The 19325-nt window shown below is 48.9% G+C and overlaps 1 protein-coding gene and 1 non-coding gene across 9 annotated transcripts in view; both read right to left on the reverse strand.

Moving 5' to 3' along the window:
- Positions 1-19325, reverse strand: part of Unc93a2 (unc-93 homolog A2) — a 33677-nt gene that overhangs the window by 1411 nt on the left and 12941 nt on the right. For 4 of the 8 annotated variants that reach the window (XM_006523242.3, XM_011246179.3, XM_030249992.1 and 1 more), the window contains exons 2-9: positions 14518-14571; positions 14148-14292; positions 11880-12061; positions 11354-11583; positions 9367-9492; positions 6741-6958; positions 5300-5435; positions 4621-4752 (exon numbers count right to left, since the gene is read on the reverse strand). In XM_006523242.3, coding sequence (XP_006523305.1) covers positions 4621-4752; positions 5300-5435; positions 6741-6958; positions 9367-9492; positions 11354-11583; positions 11880-12061; positions 14148-14234 — 1111 coding nt within the window. In that variant the 5' untranslated portion in view covers positions 14235-14292; positions 14518-14571. Of the gene's footprint in view, positions 1-4620; positions 4753-5299; positions 5436-6740; positions 6959-9366; positions 9493-11353; positions 11584-11879; positions 12062-14147; positions 14293-14517; positions 14572-18713; positions 19026-19325 lie in introns of those variants that run through there. The other 4 variants (XM_011246180.3, XM_006523244.4, XM_006523243.4 and 1 more) reach the window with 4 other exon arrangements.
- On the reverse strand, positions 9139-9301 carry Gm26057. Its single transcript, XR_003952454.1, has one exon. It is a non-coding gene; the product is annotated as a U1 spliceosomal RNA (small nuclear RNA).

Genomic DNA, 19325 nt, shown 5'->3' on the forward strand with positions numbered 1-19325 from the left:
ACCCCCAAGTGCTTAAAGGTGGAGCCAAGGCCTCTGGAAATTTCTCAAACTTCTACTACTAGTTCTGTGACTTCTATTTGTTAATGTCATCAGCCGTTTTGATTTTTTTTTTAGTTTTAAATTGACACATAGCACATGTCTGTTTGCATGTGCGTGTATGTGTGTGCCTGTGTTCATATGTGTATGAGTGTGTGCATGTGTGTATATGTGTGCATGTGTATATATGTGAGCGTGTGTGTGTGTTTGTGTATGCATGTGTCTTCATTCCTGAACCTTTCTGAGTAGAAGAGTCTGTCAGTCTGGCAGAGGGAATCTCACCCCAGGGTGCGAGAATCTGTGATTATCTTAGTCCCCCACCCATGGTATTTTTTGTTGGTCACAGCAAATGTAAAACTCACACAGCCTGAAAACTGCTTCCTTTGCTTCCTGTGCTGGGACGGGACAGTTTAGATAGGTGTGTATGAGAGCTAGGACTCCATTGCATGGCATGGATGAGTAGCAGGCACGTCAGGGAAGGACTCAATGAGACAGTGACAGACCAGGTGAACTTCCACGGTCTGTCCACGCCACAGACTGCTGATCCAGCTCCACCCAGCTCCTACTCACACAACCCTTCTTCTCAGGCCCCACATTGCCTGAGAAACCCTGCTTGACTTCCCAGCATGACCCGGGATGAAGGGCTCTAAGATGGAGAATCTGGAATAGAGCATGCCGGGAGGGAGGGCCCTGGGATGGATGACACAGGATGGGGTGCCCAGAGTGAAGGATCCTGGGTAGAAAGGTTCAACATGGAGGACCCTGGGCTGGAGGGTGCCAGGCTGGGAGAAAAAGAACTCCAGAGCTGATAACTGTGGAGAGTCAGGGTGATCTATCTGGCAACTGGACCAGCAGAAATGGCCCTGTTCCTTCCTCTCTGCCAACACAGACAGTTCCATCAGAAGAAGCCAGGTCATCAAACAGCCAAAGAAGCTAAGGGTTTGGATGCATAGCCAGAACTGCCACCTTCCCTTCAAGAATGCCTGTTAATCAAACCAGCCCTGAGGGAGAGTTGTCCATGTGAGCTAAATCTAGACAGACAACGGAGGGGAAGGGATGTCCGTTTGTCACATTACTAACAACCAGACAGACAAGGGAAGTCACATGGGAAAACAGGTGTCCACATCAGTAATGTCTAGATGGATGACAAGGGGGCATGGCAAGCAGGTGACCATCCTGTATTAACTCACAGACATGAATGTCAAGTGCAAGGTGGCATCCAACACAGGATCCTACAGCTGGAAATGGAGGCTTGTTGTAAACTGGGGGAATCCCACAATATCTGCCCTTTGTGAGCCACAGTGAATCCATTTCCTGAGAGCAGCCAGATCTCCCTGGTTGTGAAAGATGCTCAGTACTGGGGGATTGGACACCTGCTCTGTGCAGACTTGGTACTGCCTCTGCAGCTTGTCTAGAAACATAAGACTATTGTTAACTAACCTGTTTGTTTACAAAGAGATTTGTTTTGCTCTCAACCTCAGCCTGACCTCTCTGCCTCATCTATTCAAGGCACTCAAGGTTGAAGTGACTTACACGCTGATTCTAGTCCTTAGATGAGATTATGTGAGGAGCGAACAGGCATCTCATCTGTTGGGAAAGCAGGTTAAATAAATGGAGCACCCAGAAGGAGTCAGACTTCATGCACTTATGAACTTGAAAAAAAAAAAAAAACCCTTCAAGCAGCTAACAGGGCAAAGTGTATTTTTAGATGAGACATGCTATGTCTTAAATGCACTGCCATGGCATGTGAGGGTTGCTATAGCAACTGCATCCATCCTCCCTCAGCTGTCAGACTGAATGAGCAGTTAGGCAGAGATTCACTGCTGGGAGATTGAAGAGATTCCTAGAGCCCTCGGGGTACCTAGCCCCAGCAGGAGGAGCGAGTGTCCTGTGACAGATTGTTAAACTGAGGGAGGATAAAAATGGTGACCCATATTGCCACATCTGTCCCTTATGTGCTTAAGTGCAGTCGGAGGCCAGGGAGGACATTGAACATTCTTCTCTAGCAGTCTGAACCGTTAAGATGAGTCTCTCACTAGAGCTTGAGCTTTCTGGTTTTCGGCTGACTGCCTGGCCAGCCAGCCTCCTCTCCCTTTCCCCAGTGCTGGGTTTACATGCTCTGACTTGGGGATCTAGGCTCAGGTCACATACTGTTCGTGCAGCAAGTGGATTTACCCACTATCCCATCTCCCCAGCCTCACACAGCACTGTTCTTGACATGTGGCCAAAGCTACATGCAACTTTCCATGTTGTAAAGGAACAGACGTCCATTTGGATGCCTTTGTGTGGATGTGCTGTGCTCTGGAGACCTGGGCGGGAGCCAGCTGCAGGGACTCTACTCTCAACACTCCCCACTGGGGTGGCTGCAGGCACAGGCTTTCAAAGAAACTACTCCCCAAGAAGCTGGTTTATCTTTTAACAAAAATTATGCTCTTACCTCTTCCAAATTATCTCAAGGAAGGTCTTAATGAAATTATCTCAATTTAAATTATCATTCCTTGTTCAACAGAGTCGCTCAAGTTACTCACTGGATTTGAGTGTTCACGTGTGTGTGTGTGTACATGTGTGTGTACAGTCTTGAGTAATTTGCAAAGTTTAACAAAGATACTCTTTGTGAATATTTCAAGTCCATATAAAGAAAGGAAGAGTTAAGGTAATTATCCATATATGTCAAAGAGAAAAACTGTTTTTGCTGAAATCTCTGTGATACTGGGATGGGACATAAAGCAGGCTGTCTGTCCCAGTGTCTTCCTTGCATCCATAAATACTGCTTCTGCAACTGCAGTGAGCTCAGGACACCAGCATGCAGACTCCATGTATGTTTCAGTGAACTCTGTTAGACCTGTACGGGGTTCGATGCAATTTCTCTCTGGTGCTGACAGTGTAAGGTGTCTAAAATTCCTACATGATCTGCCATGACACTAGTTTATAGTTCTGGACTTCCAATAAAAGCTAAAGCGAGTTTCTGATTACCCAACCCCAACACACACACACACACACACACACACACACACACACACACACACACACACACTGAACCCATACATTCCTACCAACAGTAGCCCAGTTCAGCCCATGAATAGTCTAGCTGTTTGTTCCTAGTTACTGATTTTGGTCAAAAACAACTGGATACAGGGTACCAACCACACACAGCCTGTCATTAGGTTCAGTCTCCACTAAAGCCAACAGAGCTATGGTCCCAGCCGGGCCTCTATACCTGGCTATTTTAGGTTTCCCTAGGGTGTTTTTTTTCCAGCTTTGTAAACAGACAGCACATTGGGATTGCAGCAAGGACGAGCTCTGGGGGATGTGGTCCGCCATCTTCAGTAACGTGGTATGATCACATGCAGATACACAGACAGTAGCCGGGCCTCCTGTTCCTGGCAACCCTGTTGTGGGTTTCCTTTAGCAAGTGTCTAAGCCTGAAAGTGTCTTGACTGCCGATGGAACAGAGTGGGAAAGGGGTCATTTATGAACCACATCTGTCTCAGAACTCCCTTGGGGTCATTAAGACCTTCCAGACACAGAGCCCTTCCCTACCTGATCCTTAGGCACTCTAGGACCTTGGGTGTTAGTGCAGGACTTAAGGTTGAGAGCGCCCAGCTTACTATGTTATTTATAACTGGCACCCAAGTGCACACCCTGTCAGCTGCCCAGAGGTATCAGCCACACAGCATCCTACATCCTTCTCAGCCTTGAAGCCCTCTGACTGCTCCTGGGGTAGAATCAAGAGCCTCTAGCAAATCCAGTGCAAATACCCTGGCATTTCCCCAACCTTGACACAGCATTGACACACCCCCTACCCACTGACTCTCTTGGAGCCTCCCTGGTGAGCCCCTGGGTCTAGTACCCCCATTCCACAGCCCATCGGGACAGCAACATTCCAAACACGTGCATTTTCCTGTGTCTAGCTATGCCCCTCACTTGCTAGTCCTCCTGACCTCTTGGTCATGCATTCTGACTAGGCAAGGTCTTCCTCAGGTGACATCTACCTCCGCTTCTTCACAGTCATTTCAACTGCCAACCACCAGTCAGTCCTCTCGGGTTAAAGGGGTCACACTCCCTGCCTGTGGTTCTCTTGGGGGGTCATCAGATCATCTCACCTGTCTATCAGGACCATAAACCTCTGCCCACAGGTGTCTTTCTCCTTTGCATCCTTTTCTCCATCTGCTATGGCCTCATGTCTACAGAACACAGTGGCATGCATTCTAGTGTCCTGTGGCCCCTATCGGGATGCTCTTTGGCCCTTCGTGCCATCTCTTCCTCTGGTTCTGCATCTGTGCACACCTGTGAGCACTTCAGGAACCATCTTCTGCTGCATGGAGCCTCTGTTCAAACTGGACCCAACTTCTATGTCATGCAAGATCAGGGATAAGAACTCGCTTCAGATCCATAGCATGGTCCTCGAGACCTATCTGTCTCTCTCACTCTCTGGGCTCCAGACCTGCCATCTACTGGAGGATTCTACTATCCACACAAAGAGAGCCGGGATTGCACCCTGGTGGCTGCCTCCTGACCTTGCTACCCTCAAGGACAGCTGACTGAGGGAGATGGAGGCCTTGTTAGCCTGTGCTGGGCACTTACCATTGTTCTGTGTCTGCCAGACAGCGTCAGACATTCCCCACAGGCCAGAGAGGACGAAGAAGACAGGCAGTTGGTTGGTGTTTGGGTGCCACAGCAGGAAGACCACAACGCAAGAGAAGTGAATGGCTGCTCCTGGTCAGAGGAAACAAGACAGAGCAGCAATTGGCTGTTCCTTCTGCCTGAGGTGGACCTCGGGGAGCCTGCACTAGCACCTACCATCAGAACCCCTGTGCTTTCAGTCTTTCTAACGCTTTCACGCAATGCTCGGAAGCAGGATGGTGAGAGAAAGCTCTGGTGTGTGAGTGTATGACTGACTCTGAGGGAGGCCTCTATGCTGTGAGGACCACAGTCCCTGCTGTGTGGCTGGGAGGCCCGTAGTTTGTGTCCCTACAATGTGAGCTAGGCATCTAACCAGTATAGAAACAATAAGAGAAGACCGGGAGAAATCAGAGCAGTGACATGTCTGGAATTGTTCCTTGAGCTATGACTTCTACGGCAGATCCCTGTGAGAGGGAAGCATGCACCTCCTTTTGTTGGAGGAAGGCAGGAGGTGTCGGGGGCACAGGAAGAACAGAAGGGAGGCAGGAAAGCACACTCACAGGGCTTCCCTTTTCAAGGTTCCTCTACAGCCTTCCCTGCCCCGTGTTTGTGTATGCTTCCTTGACAAGTGTCTACTTACCCAGTGCATAGAGCGCAGCCCTGCCCGTGTACTTGGAGATCTTCCCATACAGCAGGGAGCACAGTGCAGTCATGGCTGAGAAGCAGATCATCACGTAGCCCACAAAGTGGATGCCCAGGGCACAGGTCACATAAGACTAGGGGGAAGCAAAGAGCTCAATGAGTTATGCTTATAGGTTCCACTATGGTTCCAGTCTGACTCTGCCATGTGACAGCAGACATGCGGATATGGCCCAGGACCTGTATTCACACTGGCATGTGGGAGAGTGTCTTGTTCGACCAGAATGGACAGGCATCTGGGAAAGTCTCTTCCTATACATTCTTTGCTACAGGTGTGATACACACACTATTTTACACAGTTCACAAGAACATTGACAGGTCTCATCACTTCCTATCGGGCCTAAGGCCCCGTGAAGGAGATGGGACATCGCTAGGCAGCAGGGAGGGCCATAAGGCAGCCTCAACACTTGGCCTCCATTACTGGATGAATCAAGAACACAGCTCTTTGGTTGCTAATCTTCTTTAATAAAGACAGAAGACTGATCCCCTCCCCCAGTTAAAAGAGTAGTGTTGCTCGATAAACCCAGGACACCTCAATATTGCACGAGGCACATTTATCCAGAGATAGTTGCAGCTTATAAAAATCCAGGTTAGGTTGGGTGGGTACTGTCTTGCTATTCTGGAGGGAGACCTACGGGTGGGGATAAGGTAGGAATATTCCTAGCGTGATGAGGAGGCAAGGCTTAGGGCTAGGGCTAGGGGATACAGCAGTGATCCCAGCCTTGCCTTGCCTCCTGCATAAAGAAGTCTCAGCCAGGGACTACCTGGCACAGGTGGCTCCCTCCCTCCCTCCTGAAGCACCAGGGCTCCTCAGAACAATAGAACCTGGGGACAGGCCCCTATAGAAGACAGTAGTTGTGATTGTGTCTGCCACTAGGAACGGCCCACTCTGCGTGTCCACACTGCCTGTACTGCCCCAGGTGAGGGGACTTCTGTAAGCACAGAGAAACCAGGTGGGGTATGAGCAAGAGAGCAGCAGGCCACACAGGTTTCTTGCCTGGAATACATGGTGTGAAAGCGGGCGTGGGGAAGAATTCCAGCACTGCTCGTAGATTTAACTCCTTCCCCTGTGTTTAACAGCTGTGAGAATACAGGGAGGGCTCCAGGTTAGCAGAAAGGACATGGGTGTCACACACAGCTAGGAACAGCTACTTTCTGCCAGCCTTGTTCTTTCTAGAGAAGACAGCTGTCTAGCAAGGAATAAGAAGAAGTCAGATAAGAAGTCAGGGACGAATGTCTCAAATCATAGATTCAGCTACTGTAGGACTGGGAAAACCATGAATTTGAATCCACTCAAGGATCCTGGGCCACTGGTGCTGGGACACCCTAAGGTCCCTTTAAGTAGAGCCCAGGTGCACAGCATGAGCCCTGGGCTTCTCTACCTTTGTGTACTCTCCAGAGAGGAACTCTTGTTGAAACCCACTGTACAGTGGCAGGAACATCAGGAGACACAAACGCTTGTCTCTAAACAGCATGAAGGTTGACAGTAATGTGGACCAAAGAGGTGGTGGTCTGGGCCTCCTCTCTCCTTCATTCTCAAGCTTATCTTCCAAGGACTCCAGAAACACAGCTACCAGCAGGATGGCCAGGACACCACAGCCTAGAAGGACACATGGGCGGGTGTCAGTGATACCTGGGTCACACGTGTTCCACCCCTCCTCATCTCCATGGGACAGCTAGCCACCGGGTAACTAGTGACAAGCTGCTCTAGATCTCATATGTGCTAGGTCTCTAGCTGACTTGTGGCTCGCTTTCACTTGAAGCCTACCACAGTAGGTCAGCATTGCCGTCACCCACAGAGGAAGAGCATGTTTTTAAAGAAAAGACAAAAGTCTCCCAAGACAGATGGTGAGAGCTTTGTGTCTGTCAAAGAGGGATACAGAAATCTCTTCGTGCATTAAACACCCGGCAGGTATGTGCTGTCCCATCAGGCAGGCCTCCGAGAGGGATGTGCTTATGGGACAGTTAACAGAGGGCACCAAGGGTCCTGGGACCTTTTGTCACATTTGGAATGGAACCATGTAAATAGGCTATCTGGGGTGGGGTGGGACGAAACAAGAACCTAAAAGTATTCATTTCACCCTGAACATTCTGTATATCCACAACCGAAATGCACAGAGTCAATAAATCTTTCTTCATGCTCAGCCCACCCTACTTCTCCAGTCAGCTCCATCCTCCTGCACAGGAAACAGACATTCAAGTGGGTGTTTTGATTCATACAGAGACCCCTCTAGCCCCTAGTGGTGAGAGGTGTTTTTTGTGACTTCTTTTGAACACTGATATTCTCCTTTCTGACAAGGGCAGTTCCCCAGGAATGGAAGTGTCCAAACTCCAGGTGTGAGATTCACTCTGGGAGCGAGGGTCAGACTCAGCCGGGGTGTGTGTTTCTTCCCTTTCGCTCCCAGCACCAACAGCTAAATCCTGGCACTCCTAAAAATGACATGGCTTTATCTTGTCTGTCTTACCAATACCTTTTCCCATCTCAGCCACAGGCACTTCTGTGGACACCGATATAGCTCGACTATGTCTTTGTGCTCCAGCCTTACTGAACCGTGGGATTTACGAAGCCACCTCTTCTGACTAATGTTTGCTGAGATGGTCTACTCAGTCTCAGTGCCCATCACAAAAACCTCCTCATTAACACGCTTACACTCAGAAAAGTCCAGATCCCTTCAAAGCTTTCAGTAACTCAGCCACGTTCTCTCCTGACTACACAGCATTCCCTCTAATGCAATATTTCGGTGGTGCTGATTAGGTGCGGAGCAGGCTGGACAGCTCCCGCCATGAGCATTCTTCGGTCACCCTTTAAGTGAACAGGTGCCTGGACACGGGGGACACCCTGTGCTTTTCTAACCATCCAGATGTCGGCTGTGGGTAGAGCTTAGAAAACAAGCGTCTCTTCTCCACTGATGGTGGGAAGCTCCCTCTTCATGGGCCACTTTGCAGCCAGGGACTTCAAGTTTGGAGTGGCACAGAGAATGCCATCTCTAACAAGAAACAGGGAGAGTCTGCGAGTGACAGGGTCATGGACTCAGAAGCCATATCCTCTAATCAGAGGTGTATGTACCCCGTGCCAGAGGTCCAGGACCTTCCAGGGTGTGAGCTGGTGACACAGACTCTAAAGACACACCACAAGAGACTTCATTATGGATGCAATGCTTTGAAACCCCAGGTCACCACTCCAGGGATGCCACTATGGACATTATAGTCCATTTTTATCTCTTCTTATTTGTTTATGGTGATATGTTTAAAAAAAAAAAGAGTCATAGACAATCTCCAGGTATCAGAATAAGACGATGTCTCCACCCAGCTTGGGCATGGTCTCCTTACCTAAACCAGTAGAATTATCTACTGCCCCAGTTGTACAACACTGCCATTTCACAAGCCCAGGTTCTCTATGACTGTCTAAGAACAGTAGGAGCAGACAGGGACACCAGTTTAGCCCAGTAGGTTCCATAAGCATCTGGCTCCCCCACCACAGCTGGGGTGGACATGAGAAAGCCCAAGCTAGGATCCCTTGCTCTCCTCATTGCCACAGCAATGTAAGCAGGATATTGACTGAGCACATGTGTAGATTTCAGGTGATCAAAGAAGGTAGAAACACAAAGGCCACTTGTGGTACCCACTTCCCACCTCCTTCTCGCTCTCCCACCTCATCCTCATCCTAGAACAATGCATATTACATGGGGCTTTGTTGGATGGCCCTGGCCACTGACTTAGCTGTCAGAGATCAGCACCCGAGATTGGCCTAGTCCTATAACTGGTAGGGCTTTATTTATTAAAGGACAAGCACAAACATAGCCTCCCATTATTGCAAATTATACAGTGCATTCTGCACGTTTGGGAAAAATCACAAGGGCTGACACACCCAGAGTGCAATGAGAAACCATTGTCCTGGGTAACTGCCTTCGTGATCGAGGCGTCTCTCGTGCCAGGTAAGGGTGGCAGGGGTTTCTATGGAGAATGTCAGTTTACGGGCACACTAAGAGGTTGGGCACTTGTACATACCGGTGTAGATGCCCAGCAGTGTGTAGATCAGCTGCTGTGAGGGGTGATGAGTGCTGTTGGTGGCCGCTGGACCCATCAGGCAGTCTTTGGCTCCACAGGACATGAGCTGTTCCTCTGGGATGGCCTCTACAAAGTTGGAATAAAGACGATGAGGTAAGAATTCTAAAGACCTAAGGCCGAAGTCAGCGGTCAAAGTATGGTGACCTGTGGCAGGTGATTTCATGATACTTTTTTTTTTTTTTCAGAAAATGAATGTTAGTTCCTCTATGTGTTAAAAAAAAAAAAGACAATGTGTGTGTGTGTGGGTGGGGGGCTGGAGAGCTGGCTCAGAGGTTACGAGCACTGGCTACTCTTGCAGAGGATTGGTTCCCTGCACCCATGCTAGCACACAACTGTCTCTAACTGCAGTTCCGGAGAATCTCATGTCTGCTCCGGGATCTAAAGGCACTAAATGCACATGGTTCAGTGATAAATACATGCCTAACACCTCTCTCTCTCTCTCTCTCTCTCTCTCTCTCTCTCTCTCTCTCACAAACACACACACACACACACACACACACACACACACACACACACAATTGGAGCTACTATGAATGGTTGTCCCTTCTCAAGATCTAGAGTCATGTAAGAGACAAGCCTGTAGGCCCATCTCTGGGGAGTGAGGGACTATCGTCTAGGTTAGGGCAGTCTCTGGGCATGCCAGTGGGGGATTATCTCATTACTGAGGGACATGGTGGCCTGGCTGTATCTAAGTGAAGTCCGTGGCCTTTCTTTCACCTGATGTGATACAGAGACTAGGTTTGTCCTCAGTTTGGCTGAGTGACCGTGATCACGCACAGGACCACATGCCTTGTGTCTTCCCTGCCTGGGACACTCGGTCATCTTGAGGGAAGGAGGTGGGTGGGTGACTTCTGAGCTTCCTGTCATCAGAACCAGGGTGGAGGGAGGAAATCATTCCGATCCAGAGCCTGTCACTTCCAGAAAGTTCTGCTGTAAGAATGAAAGGCTGACATCCTCCAGCCAGAATGTGGCATGAAGGAGATGCTGGCTCTGCCTCCGGTGGGTGGGGTTGAGGGAAGACTGGCCTGGAACATTTCCCCAAGTCAGGGGATAAGGAGTTGGGCAGATGGACATAACATTGGCCTGTGGCTCAGTTTTATAGGAAGATGAGCCAGGTAAATTCTTCTTAGCAACTCTGTGTATCCCTACTACCTATGTGGAAGTTGGGAGTGCTCAGTTTCCCCATGACAGCTAAAGGGACTCTAGCCAGGTCTCAAACGTGTCTCTGGAAGGCCTTGCCCTTCTCCCCAATTCCTTCTACCTTGCTAAAAAAAAAAAAAAAAAAACATTAGACCACATTCTTAAAGATAGGCTCCAAGGTCTATTCCCTTATTTGGCCACTTCCTCCTACTGAGGCTGACTTCCAAGGTCCAGTTATCAAAGTGTTGAAGTCCAGCAACCAAAAGCCTCCTGTGGCTCACCCAGTTAACATGCCCAATCATCTCATCCTAACATGGGGTTTCCCATTTTAGCTTTATAAACCGCCATTTGCCTATGGGCCACATGTGTCTCCTCTCTATCTAGAGTCAGGCCTTTGTGACATCCCTCACTCTGGGACAAACACCCCTTCCCCTCTCCCTTGCCTCTTTCCTCACCTCTCCCTTGCTCTCTTCCCCTTCTCCCTCTACCGCTTTGTCCCTTATCCCTGCTGTCTGTCCTTCTGGGGCAAATCTTTGTGTTGTGAGCATGGTTTGGGGGGGTGTCTTAGGTGACTCTGAGGTTCCCTACCACACCCTTTCCCAAAGAGTTTCCCAACCTTCACAGGGTACCTGTGGAAAAGACAACTACTCAGCCTCCTGGCTGCTCCCCAGAGGTGCAGGGCCGCCTGCCTCCACAGTAAGGACAGGCATTTAGATGGAATTGGGACCGCACGTAGCTCCCATGGAAACCTGGCTATTCCTAAGGCCATTCGGCCCTCACCCTTTACCTTGCATGGACATCTTGCCGAACACCAGTGAGGAAATCAGGTTGCCCCACACTCCAGAAGATTGGAATACCAGGAAAAAGATGCCAAAATACTGGTTCACCACATCTTTGCCAAGCTTCCCCACCTTTTCCGCTTGCAGATTTCCCATGGTGGTGAGGTAGGTACCCTGAGCCGACCACAGAGGGGCTGCACCCAGGCCCAGCAAGATGGAGGTAGGGATCAGGGTGTACCTGCAGAAAGACCCAGCAAAGATGGAGAAAGGGATCAGTGTGCACCCACCCAGGCCAGTGATTCCCTCTGTCCTACTCTCAAAAACTGAGGGTACAGGGAATGGGTCGTTGGTCCCTTGCTGGCTGAATCTCCCTGAGCATCATCTACATCAGATACTCTATAGCCATGAAGACACCCGTGTGTGTGAGGGCAGGGCCCCAGGAGAGATCCCAAATCAAGGAAAGGGTTACCACCAGGGTCAGGAGCCAGAGAGGAAGGCACACACACTGGGAAGGGCCGGCTAGAGGGGCTGTACCAGTTGGCATGGAAGTTGCCCAGGGAGAAGACCACATAGCAGCACATGGAGCCCACGATGGTCCACTTGCAGCCACACTTCTTGATGAGGATAGGTGGGAGGAACATGGAGGACAGCAGCACAGAGGCATAGAGTGTGCTGAGTGTCGCCACCCCCAGGCCCTGCTCACTGTAGAGGCTGCTCTGTGGATGAAAGGCAAGCCATCAGAGGAGGGGACAGTTGAGGGAACTGGGTGGGGTGAGGAGACAAGATATGTCTGAGTGCTGGCCCCAGGCTCAGGGCCACCTCAACCCTTGAGCCACTAGGCCTTCTCACACAAGGACAGTGCAGTAAAGGTAAATAAAACCAGCTTCAGCTTCTGACTGAAGGGAGGAGGCAGTATGGGAGGAGTCCATGGGAAGGTGGGAGGAGTCAGTGGGAAGGTGGGAGGAGCCAGTGGGAAGGTGGGAGGAGTTTATGGGAAGGTGGGAGGGAAGCCTGGAAGCCTCAAAGCAGAGACAGAGCATTCACCAGCCAGAGCCCTCACTACACAGTGAGGGAGGAGAGGAGGGAGGAGGGGACAAACAAGCGCTGCCTCCACTCCCTGCATCATCCTACCTGTCCTCTCCCATGTTCTGTGCACAAATGGGTCAGCTGCACCCAACATACACTCCAGCCAGTCCCTAAGATCCTTACAAATGGAATCCTGACAGATGGAATCTGAATCAATCACCTTCCTCTAAAGTAGTGTTACCTGGAGACTTCAAGTAGCTAGAAGCACTGTGCAGCCTGGCCCTTTTAAAAGCACTTTTGCCCTGGGTGCTTCACTTGTACCCGTGAGCTTGCCTGCTTTGCATTTCTAGTGAAATTCTGACAGTACCTGTCAATCTTGGGATATCTCTGCCACCCACACTAGGGGAGGGACAATTTGTGACTTATGATTGCTTCTGACTGCAGACCACTGAAAATGCAGGCACTCATCAACATCTAAAATAGGGCCAGAATTTTAGAAGCTAATGACTTTTTTCACATGAATACCTATGCTCAAGTGCCTGGACCAGCATATGCTAGACAAGTTCACCCATGGAATATACATATACAAATAAGCACATGGGTGTTGCACTATTAGACCTCATTACATAAACATTACAATAGCCTTTCTATCTGGCCAGGGAAAGGCTGGGATGTGCTTTCCACTAGAGGGCCACGCAGGGCTGCGTTAGCACAAAAGTCAAAGCACCTGCTACCTTCAGCTGGTGAACTCACAGGAGCTGTCAGAAAACACAGAGCAGGCAGCAGCACTGAACACCAGTGCTGCATGAAACCCTGTCTTGAAAGAGAGAAAAGAAAGAAGGAAGGAAACAGGGGAGCGAAAACAGAAAGACAGAGACAGAGAGGAAGGGAGGAGGGGGGAGGCAGAGAAAGAGACGGAGAGATACAGACAAAAGAGAGGGGAAAGGAGGAAGGGAGGGAGGGAGGGAAAGGGGGGCTGGAGAGATGACTCAGTGGTTAAGAGCACTGACTGCTCTTCCAGAGGTCCTGAGTTCAATTCCCAGCAACCACATGGTGACTCACAACCATCTATCATGGGATCTGATACACTCTTCTGGTGTGTCTGAAGGCAGCTGCAGTGTACTCATATAAATAACAAATAAATCCTTAAAAATAAAATAAAAACAAAGCTTGTAGAGAGAAAGAAAGAAAGAAAGAAAGAAAGAAAGAAAGAAAGAAAGAAAGAAAGAAAGAAAGAAAGAGAAGAAGGAAGAGGGGAGGGGGAGGAAAGGAGAGAGAGGTAGGGAGGGTGGGAAGGAGGAAGAGATTAATCTACTTTTACTGTAATTACACAGGGAAAGCTTTCAGATCATCCCCAGGCCCACATGACCTAGAAGCTCATGACCACACGCCTCTTGGAGATGACTGCTTGGTTTTCACACAGACTCACAGACGTGAGCTGGAAGGGATTCCATAAATGTTCAAAATGCAGACGATTTTGCCGAAGCTCATGATTCGCTTAAAGCTTTTGTAAGGTCAAGTGAGGATCAACAGGGTCACATATCTGCCCAACCACAAAGCCACTCAAGGCAGTGTCCTGTCAGCCCTCAGCAACCTCCTTCTTGCCCCAGGGCCACATACTCCTGGGCTGTGGAGCTCTGGAGTCACTCTGGAGGAATGTGAGCAAGACTAAACCTTGTTTGGCTTCATTTGAAAATGAAAACTGTTCCAGGGAGCTGTGTGCCAGTGTGTGGGATATGGTAGTGTGAACTGGATAACATGAGGGGTGCATCTCACCTGCAGATTCTGCAGGCCCCCGTAGGCAGTGAAGAGCAGGAGGAAGCCACAAGAAACCACCAGAACATTCTTCAGACTCCTCTCCATTATGCAGACGGATTGTCAGTACCAGTGGATGTCAGAAAGTGAGTACCCGTCCAGCTCCCTAAGAGAAACCAATTGGAGCATGGGAAATGGCACAGGTACCAAGCATCATCTCTGAGTTAGGAGTACGTTGGCCATTAGATAGTGCGCTAGCTTTTGCAAGCCAGAGTCCACCTTATGCTCGATCTCTAGGAAAGGTTATGGCTCTTATCAGCTCCTCTGCATGTTTCTCCATGTTACTTTCAGAGAGGAATGCCACACTCTTGTACATTTGATTTGACAGTACCTCATATGTCCAGAGAAGTTGCCAGTGGTGCAGAACATGGAATGTTCTTCTGTCCTGAAGAACAAAGCAGAAACCACTAACTTTTAGAATGCCCATCCAACTTCTGAAAAACATTTAATGTGATACTATGCAGGGCCTTAGAAGTGCAAAGACGGGTGATTTCACAATGTTGCGATGATGTTTCAAGTGATAGGGCATGGTAATTCATCACATGCAGAGAGCAATTTTATAGGTACCATTTCATGTGTAGCAATTTGCATTTGAAATTGTAGACCCATCATAAGACAGCAAAGCCCAGGATTTCAGCCCAGAGCTGTGCCCGTTAACTCAGCAGCTGCCAATCATGTGTGGCCACCGAGTTCTTGAGGGATAGCTGGCACTCACTGTGGAATTGAATTTGGATCGCATTTAGTTGATTAACATTAAATATTCAAGTGGGCAAGTGTTGGACAGGCCAGATCCAGAGTGTCAGAGTGTTCTGCACACCAAGTATAAGTAAAAGAAGAAACACTGCATGCTGGATATATTGGTAAGTGCTTATAATTCCAGCACTATAAAGGCAGAGGCAGGCAAATCTCTATGAGTTTGAGGCCAACCTGGTTCACATAGAATTGCAGGCCAGGCAAGGCTACACAGTGAGACCTTGTCTCCAAACAGCAACCTTCTATCCAGTTGTTAGTAAACCTAACTGTTCTTAGACTGTTCCCAAGGTGCTGGGTCTTTGGTCATTTCTGTTTAGTGTGGACCAAGCAAGTGAGCCGTACAGCCTTGGTAACTGGCCTGACCTCCCATAATGGAGATAAGGCTCTTATAGCTTAGTCAGTTTCTGTGAAAAGACAAACCTTGTGGAAGTCATTGGTTTACATAGTTACTAAACATGGGTTATTACACGGATAAGCACATGAGAACAACACTATACACTAGCAGGATATTCTAATGGGGGCAGGAGGAGATGGTCCAGGCAGTGAAGCACTCAAGTCACAAGCATAGGGACCTGAGTTCGATCCCAGCCCATGTTAAAATACCAGGTATGGTGAGTAGTTATAATGCCAAGGATAGGGAGGTGGAAAGAGGAGAGAGAGTCCCTGGGACTCCTTGGCCAGCCAGTCCGAGTGAACTCCAAACCAATGAGACAGCCTGTCTCAAAAGCATTAGACAATATGCCTGAAGCTGTCCTCTGGCTCTGACTGGAGGCTGTGAAAGACCAAGAGGCTAACAGCATAGAGAACTGTGGAACCACCCTAACTCAGTGATCCCCAGCAAATGCCAATAAGACAGGGTGAGCGGGAGGAACATATGAAGGAGAGAAATACTTAGCATCACGTAGACGCTCACACACTAACCTTGCTACCAGCTAATGAAATTTTAGCTTCACTTAGTGAATCTTTTGGGCGATGCTTTAGATGATAGTCTCCTTATCTGTGTTAAGGGGGAATTTTGAAATGGGAAATATTGTTCAAAGTCTATAAGAGATGAGTTTTAGGTACAGTCTTCTTGAGGCCAGAATCAAGGGTGCTCTTACTGTCCCAGATTCGGACTGCTACCCTCACTGGCTGACACACCCTGCAGACCTGCACTTGGATGAGAGGAGAGAAGTCCAGGCTGTGTATTGGAAACAGATCTGACTGTGAACAAGACCCCGACCCAGGGCTAAGCTCCTAGGCTGAAGCACTTAGACACCATACTGGTCATCATGCCACACTCTCAGCATCTGTCTTGGGGTTTCCATTGTTATGATAAAACACCATGACCAAAAGCAACTTCAAATTTGGTGTTTTGAATAAGAACGCCCCCCCCCCCCCCATAGACTCACATATTTTAATGCTTAGTCACCAGGGAGTGGCACTACTTGATAAAGATTAGTGGGTGTGGCCTTGTTAGGGGAGGTGTGGCCTTGTTGGAGGAGGTGTATCATTAGGGGTGGGCTTTGAGTTTTCAAAAACCCAATCCAGGGCACAATCTCTCTCTCTCTCTCTCTCTCTCTCTCTCTCTCTCTCTCTCTCTCTTTCTCTCTCTCTCTTTCTCATTCTCTCTCTCTCTGGAATTTTTCAGCTACTTCTTCAGCATATGTCTGTCTGCATGCCTCCATGCTCCCCACTTTGAGAATAATGGACTAACTGTGAGCCAGCCCCCAATTAAATGCTGCCATGGTCATGGTGTCTCTTCACAGCCATGGAACACTGACTACAGATGATTTAGTTAATCTTACAGCTCTCAGGTCACATTCTGACACTGAGGGAAGTCAGTGCCGGAACCTGGAGGTAGGAGCTGAAGCAGAGCCATAGAGGAACACTTGGCAGACTGACTTTCCTTCTGACTTGCTCAGTTTGCTTTCTTGTACATCTCAGGACCAACTTTCCAGTGGCGGCAACACCACAGTAGGCTGAGCACTCCCACGTTGGTCATCAATCAAGATGATAGCCCACAGACCTGCCTCCGGGCCAATCTTATGACAGTGTCTCCTCATTTAAGATTCCCCTGTCTCATGTGACTCTGGTTTATGTCAACTTGATAAACCAATAAAACCACAACAACCAGAAAAGCACGCACATGGGGCTAAAGAGAAGCCATGGTCCTGCACATGAGCTCAGAGAGGAGACCACTTAGCAGAGAGCAAATGAAGACCGAGTGCTTCACAAGGACCCCAGGTGGGAAATGTCCTTTAACCTTAGGGCTCTGGATCACGTAACTCACCAGCCACCGAGGACCTCTGCTCTACCACTGCCCAAAGCAGGGACTCTGAGATTCACAGTCACATAAATCAGTAAACTCCCCCATTGAGACGCTTAAGCAATAGCCTGCTCTTTTAGGAAACATGCTCATGTGAGCAAGCTACTATTAGTTTTCTTGGCATTTACATCTGAAATCTAAAAGCAGCACCAAGTGAATGGGCATTGATTCTACTAATTTTCTGCAGGGAAATAAAACACGCATACTCAGAGACTGGGGGTTACCACTCCCTTTTGGAATTCTGGAACTCTTACGTTCTAGGAATACTCATATTCCATGCCTCCCCTTCAACCCCCCTTAGCAATTTGTATCCATGCTATTTTCCACTAGTTTCCAGAGAGCCCGTCTTACAACAGACAGTAGAAACTGCCCTCACCCTCCTACTACTGATGAATCCTATGGAGCCCCAGGTCAGCAGAGACTATGATCACCTGGGAATCTGGGTCTTGCTGCCTTTCAGAGGTTCTAGAACACCCTTCTACTGTTGACATTTGAGTGACCTGATGAACCAGTCACTCCTGACTTCGCAGCCTGCAGAGCCAATGACCATGGCATCCAGTCTGGCTAAGGTACTGACACCCTGTACAGAAGGAGGCCAGATTGGAGTCTGGGGCTCAGCCCTTCCTGATACTCCCTGCTGCTGTAGCAATGCCCAGGTAACCAGAGCTCAGGGAGTCACTCACTGCCACACCCCCACACTCTAAAGCATAATGACACCAGGCTCTGTTTTAGGATATACCTAAATGCATACGTGCCGACACACATAAATGTCTCCAGTGCTGTAGACACAGCTCTTCCTCTTCATCTAGCCACAGATACCAGGAATGGATGTTATTACAAAGCTGGAGCTGACCTCTGACAGGGTGGCCAGCAGCCTGTGCTCATGGGCCAAGGTCCAGGGGAGGAAACAGATACAAACCAAACAGCCAAGCAAAATCAGAAGTCAATCAAGCAAACTCACATGACTATAAGGCAGAGCAGGCACCAAAACTCAGTTAGGGCAGAAAACACACATACAAATCCATCCCCACCGGGGCAGCAGAGTAAACCCACCACCCATGGCAGCTCTTATTCATAAATGCCCCAGGGGAAGATCATCTGCCATCTGGACAGTAAAGCCTGGTTCTGTGGCCTCCACAGCTTGTCAGTTCAGTGAAGCGGGCAGCTCACCGTGGTCTAACAACCCGCAATTAGAGGCCAAGAGCTGGACAGCTGAGGAACACTTTCACGTGTGTCCACAGCACTCAGGCAAGGTTCACACAAGCGGTCATTGAGCTGGTGTGTCCTGCATGTGCATGTAATTGATTGCTCTGTCCCCACAAGCAAAGCCAAGTACTATTAAGTTATTCTGGAAGAGCTCAAAGGACAAGTTTGAATTGCTCCCACAGCACACACACGCACACACACACCCATAAAACTGGTACTCCGTCCCCGTGCTAGATAAGTGTCACCCTGTGTCTACTTACCTACCTTTGTGACCTTCTTGCTTCCTGTCACTACCTGGCACAGGGCTACTTTGATCTTCAGATGTCAGTGCGGTTTCCAGGATAAAACTCTAATGCACTGTTCAGAACTGTTGTGTTTTTGCCAGGGTGCATTGGGAAAGCAGGGTTGGGCAACACTTGTTTTTCTATGAGCAAGTAGCAAAGCCTGTCTGTAAGGTGCCTCCTGGCTGGCCATGGTCAGAGCTACGGAATCAGCCAGTCATGGGGAAGATTCTGGGGGCAGATTCCAGAGACAGGCAGGGGAACCACCCAATGTTGTTAAGGCCAGTTATAGAGGCTCCTACTAAAACGTAGTGTCTACGGCTGGGGAGATAGTCAGTGGTTAAGACCATTTGCTGCTCTTCCAGAGGATCAGGGCTTGATTCCCAGCACCCATGGCTCGGGACAGACTGCAACTCCAGTTCCAGGGGATCCAATACACACTTCTGGCCTCAAGGGTTCTACATATGTACATGACACACAGATATACATAAGGGCAAAACACCCATACACATAAAATTAACAAGGAAATAAATAGTACCTGGTTTGAAAAACATGGGAAAAGTTAATTTCCATATGTACACATGGATATAT

The sequence above is a fragment of the Mus musculus genome, chromosome 17 (assembly GCF_000001635.26).
Source record: "Mus musculus strain C57BL/6J chromosome 17, GRCm38.p6 C57BL/6J".
Taxonomy (NCBI): domain Eukaryota; kingdom Metazoa; phylum Chordata; class Mammalia; order Rodentia; family Muridae; genus Mus; species Mus musculus.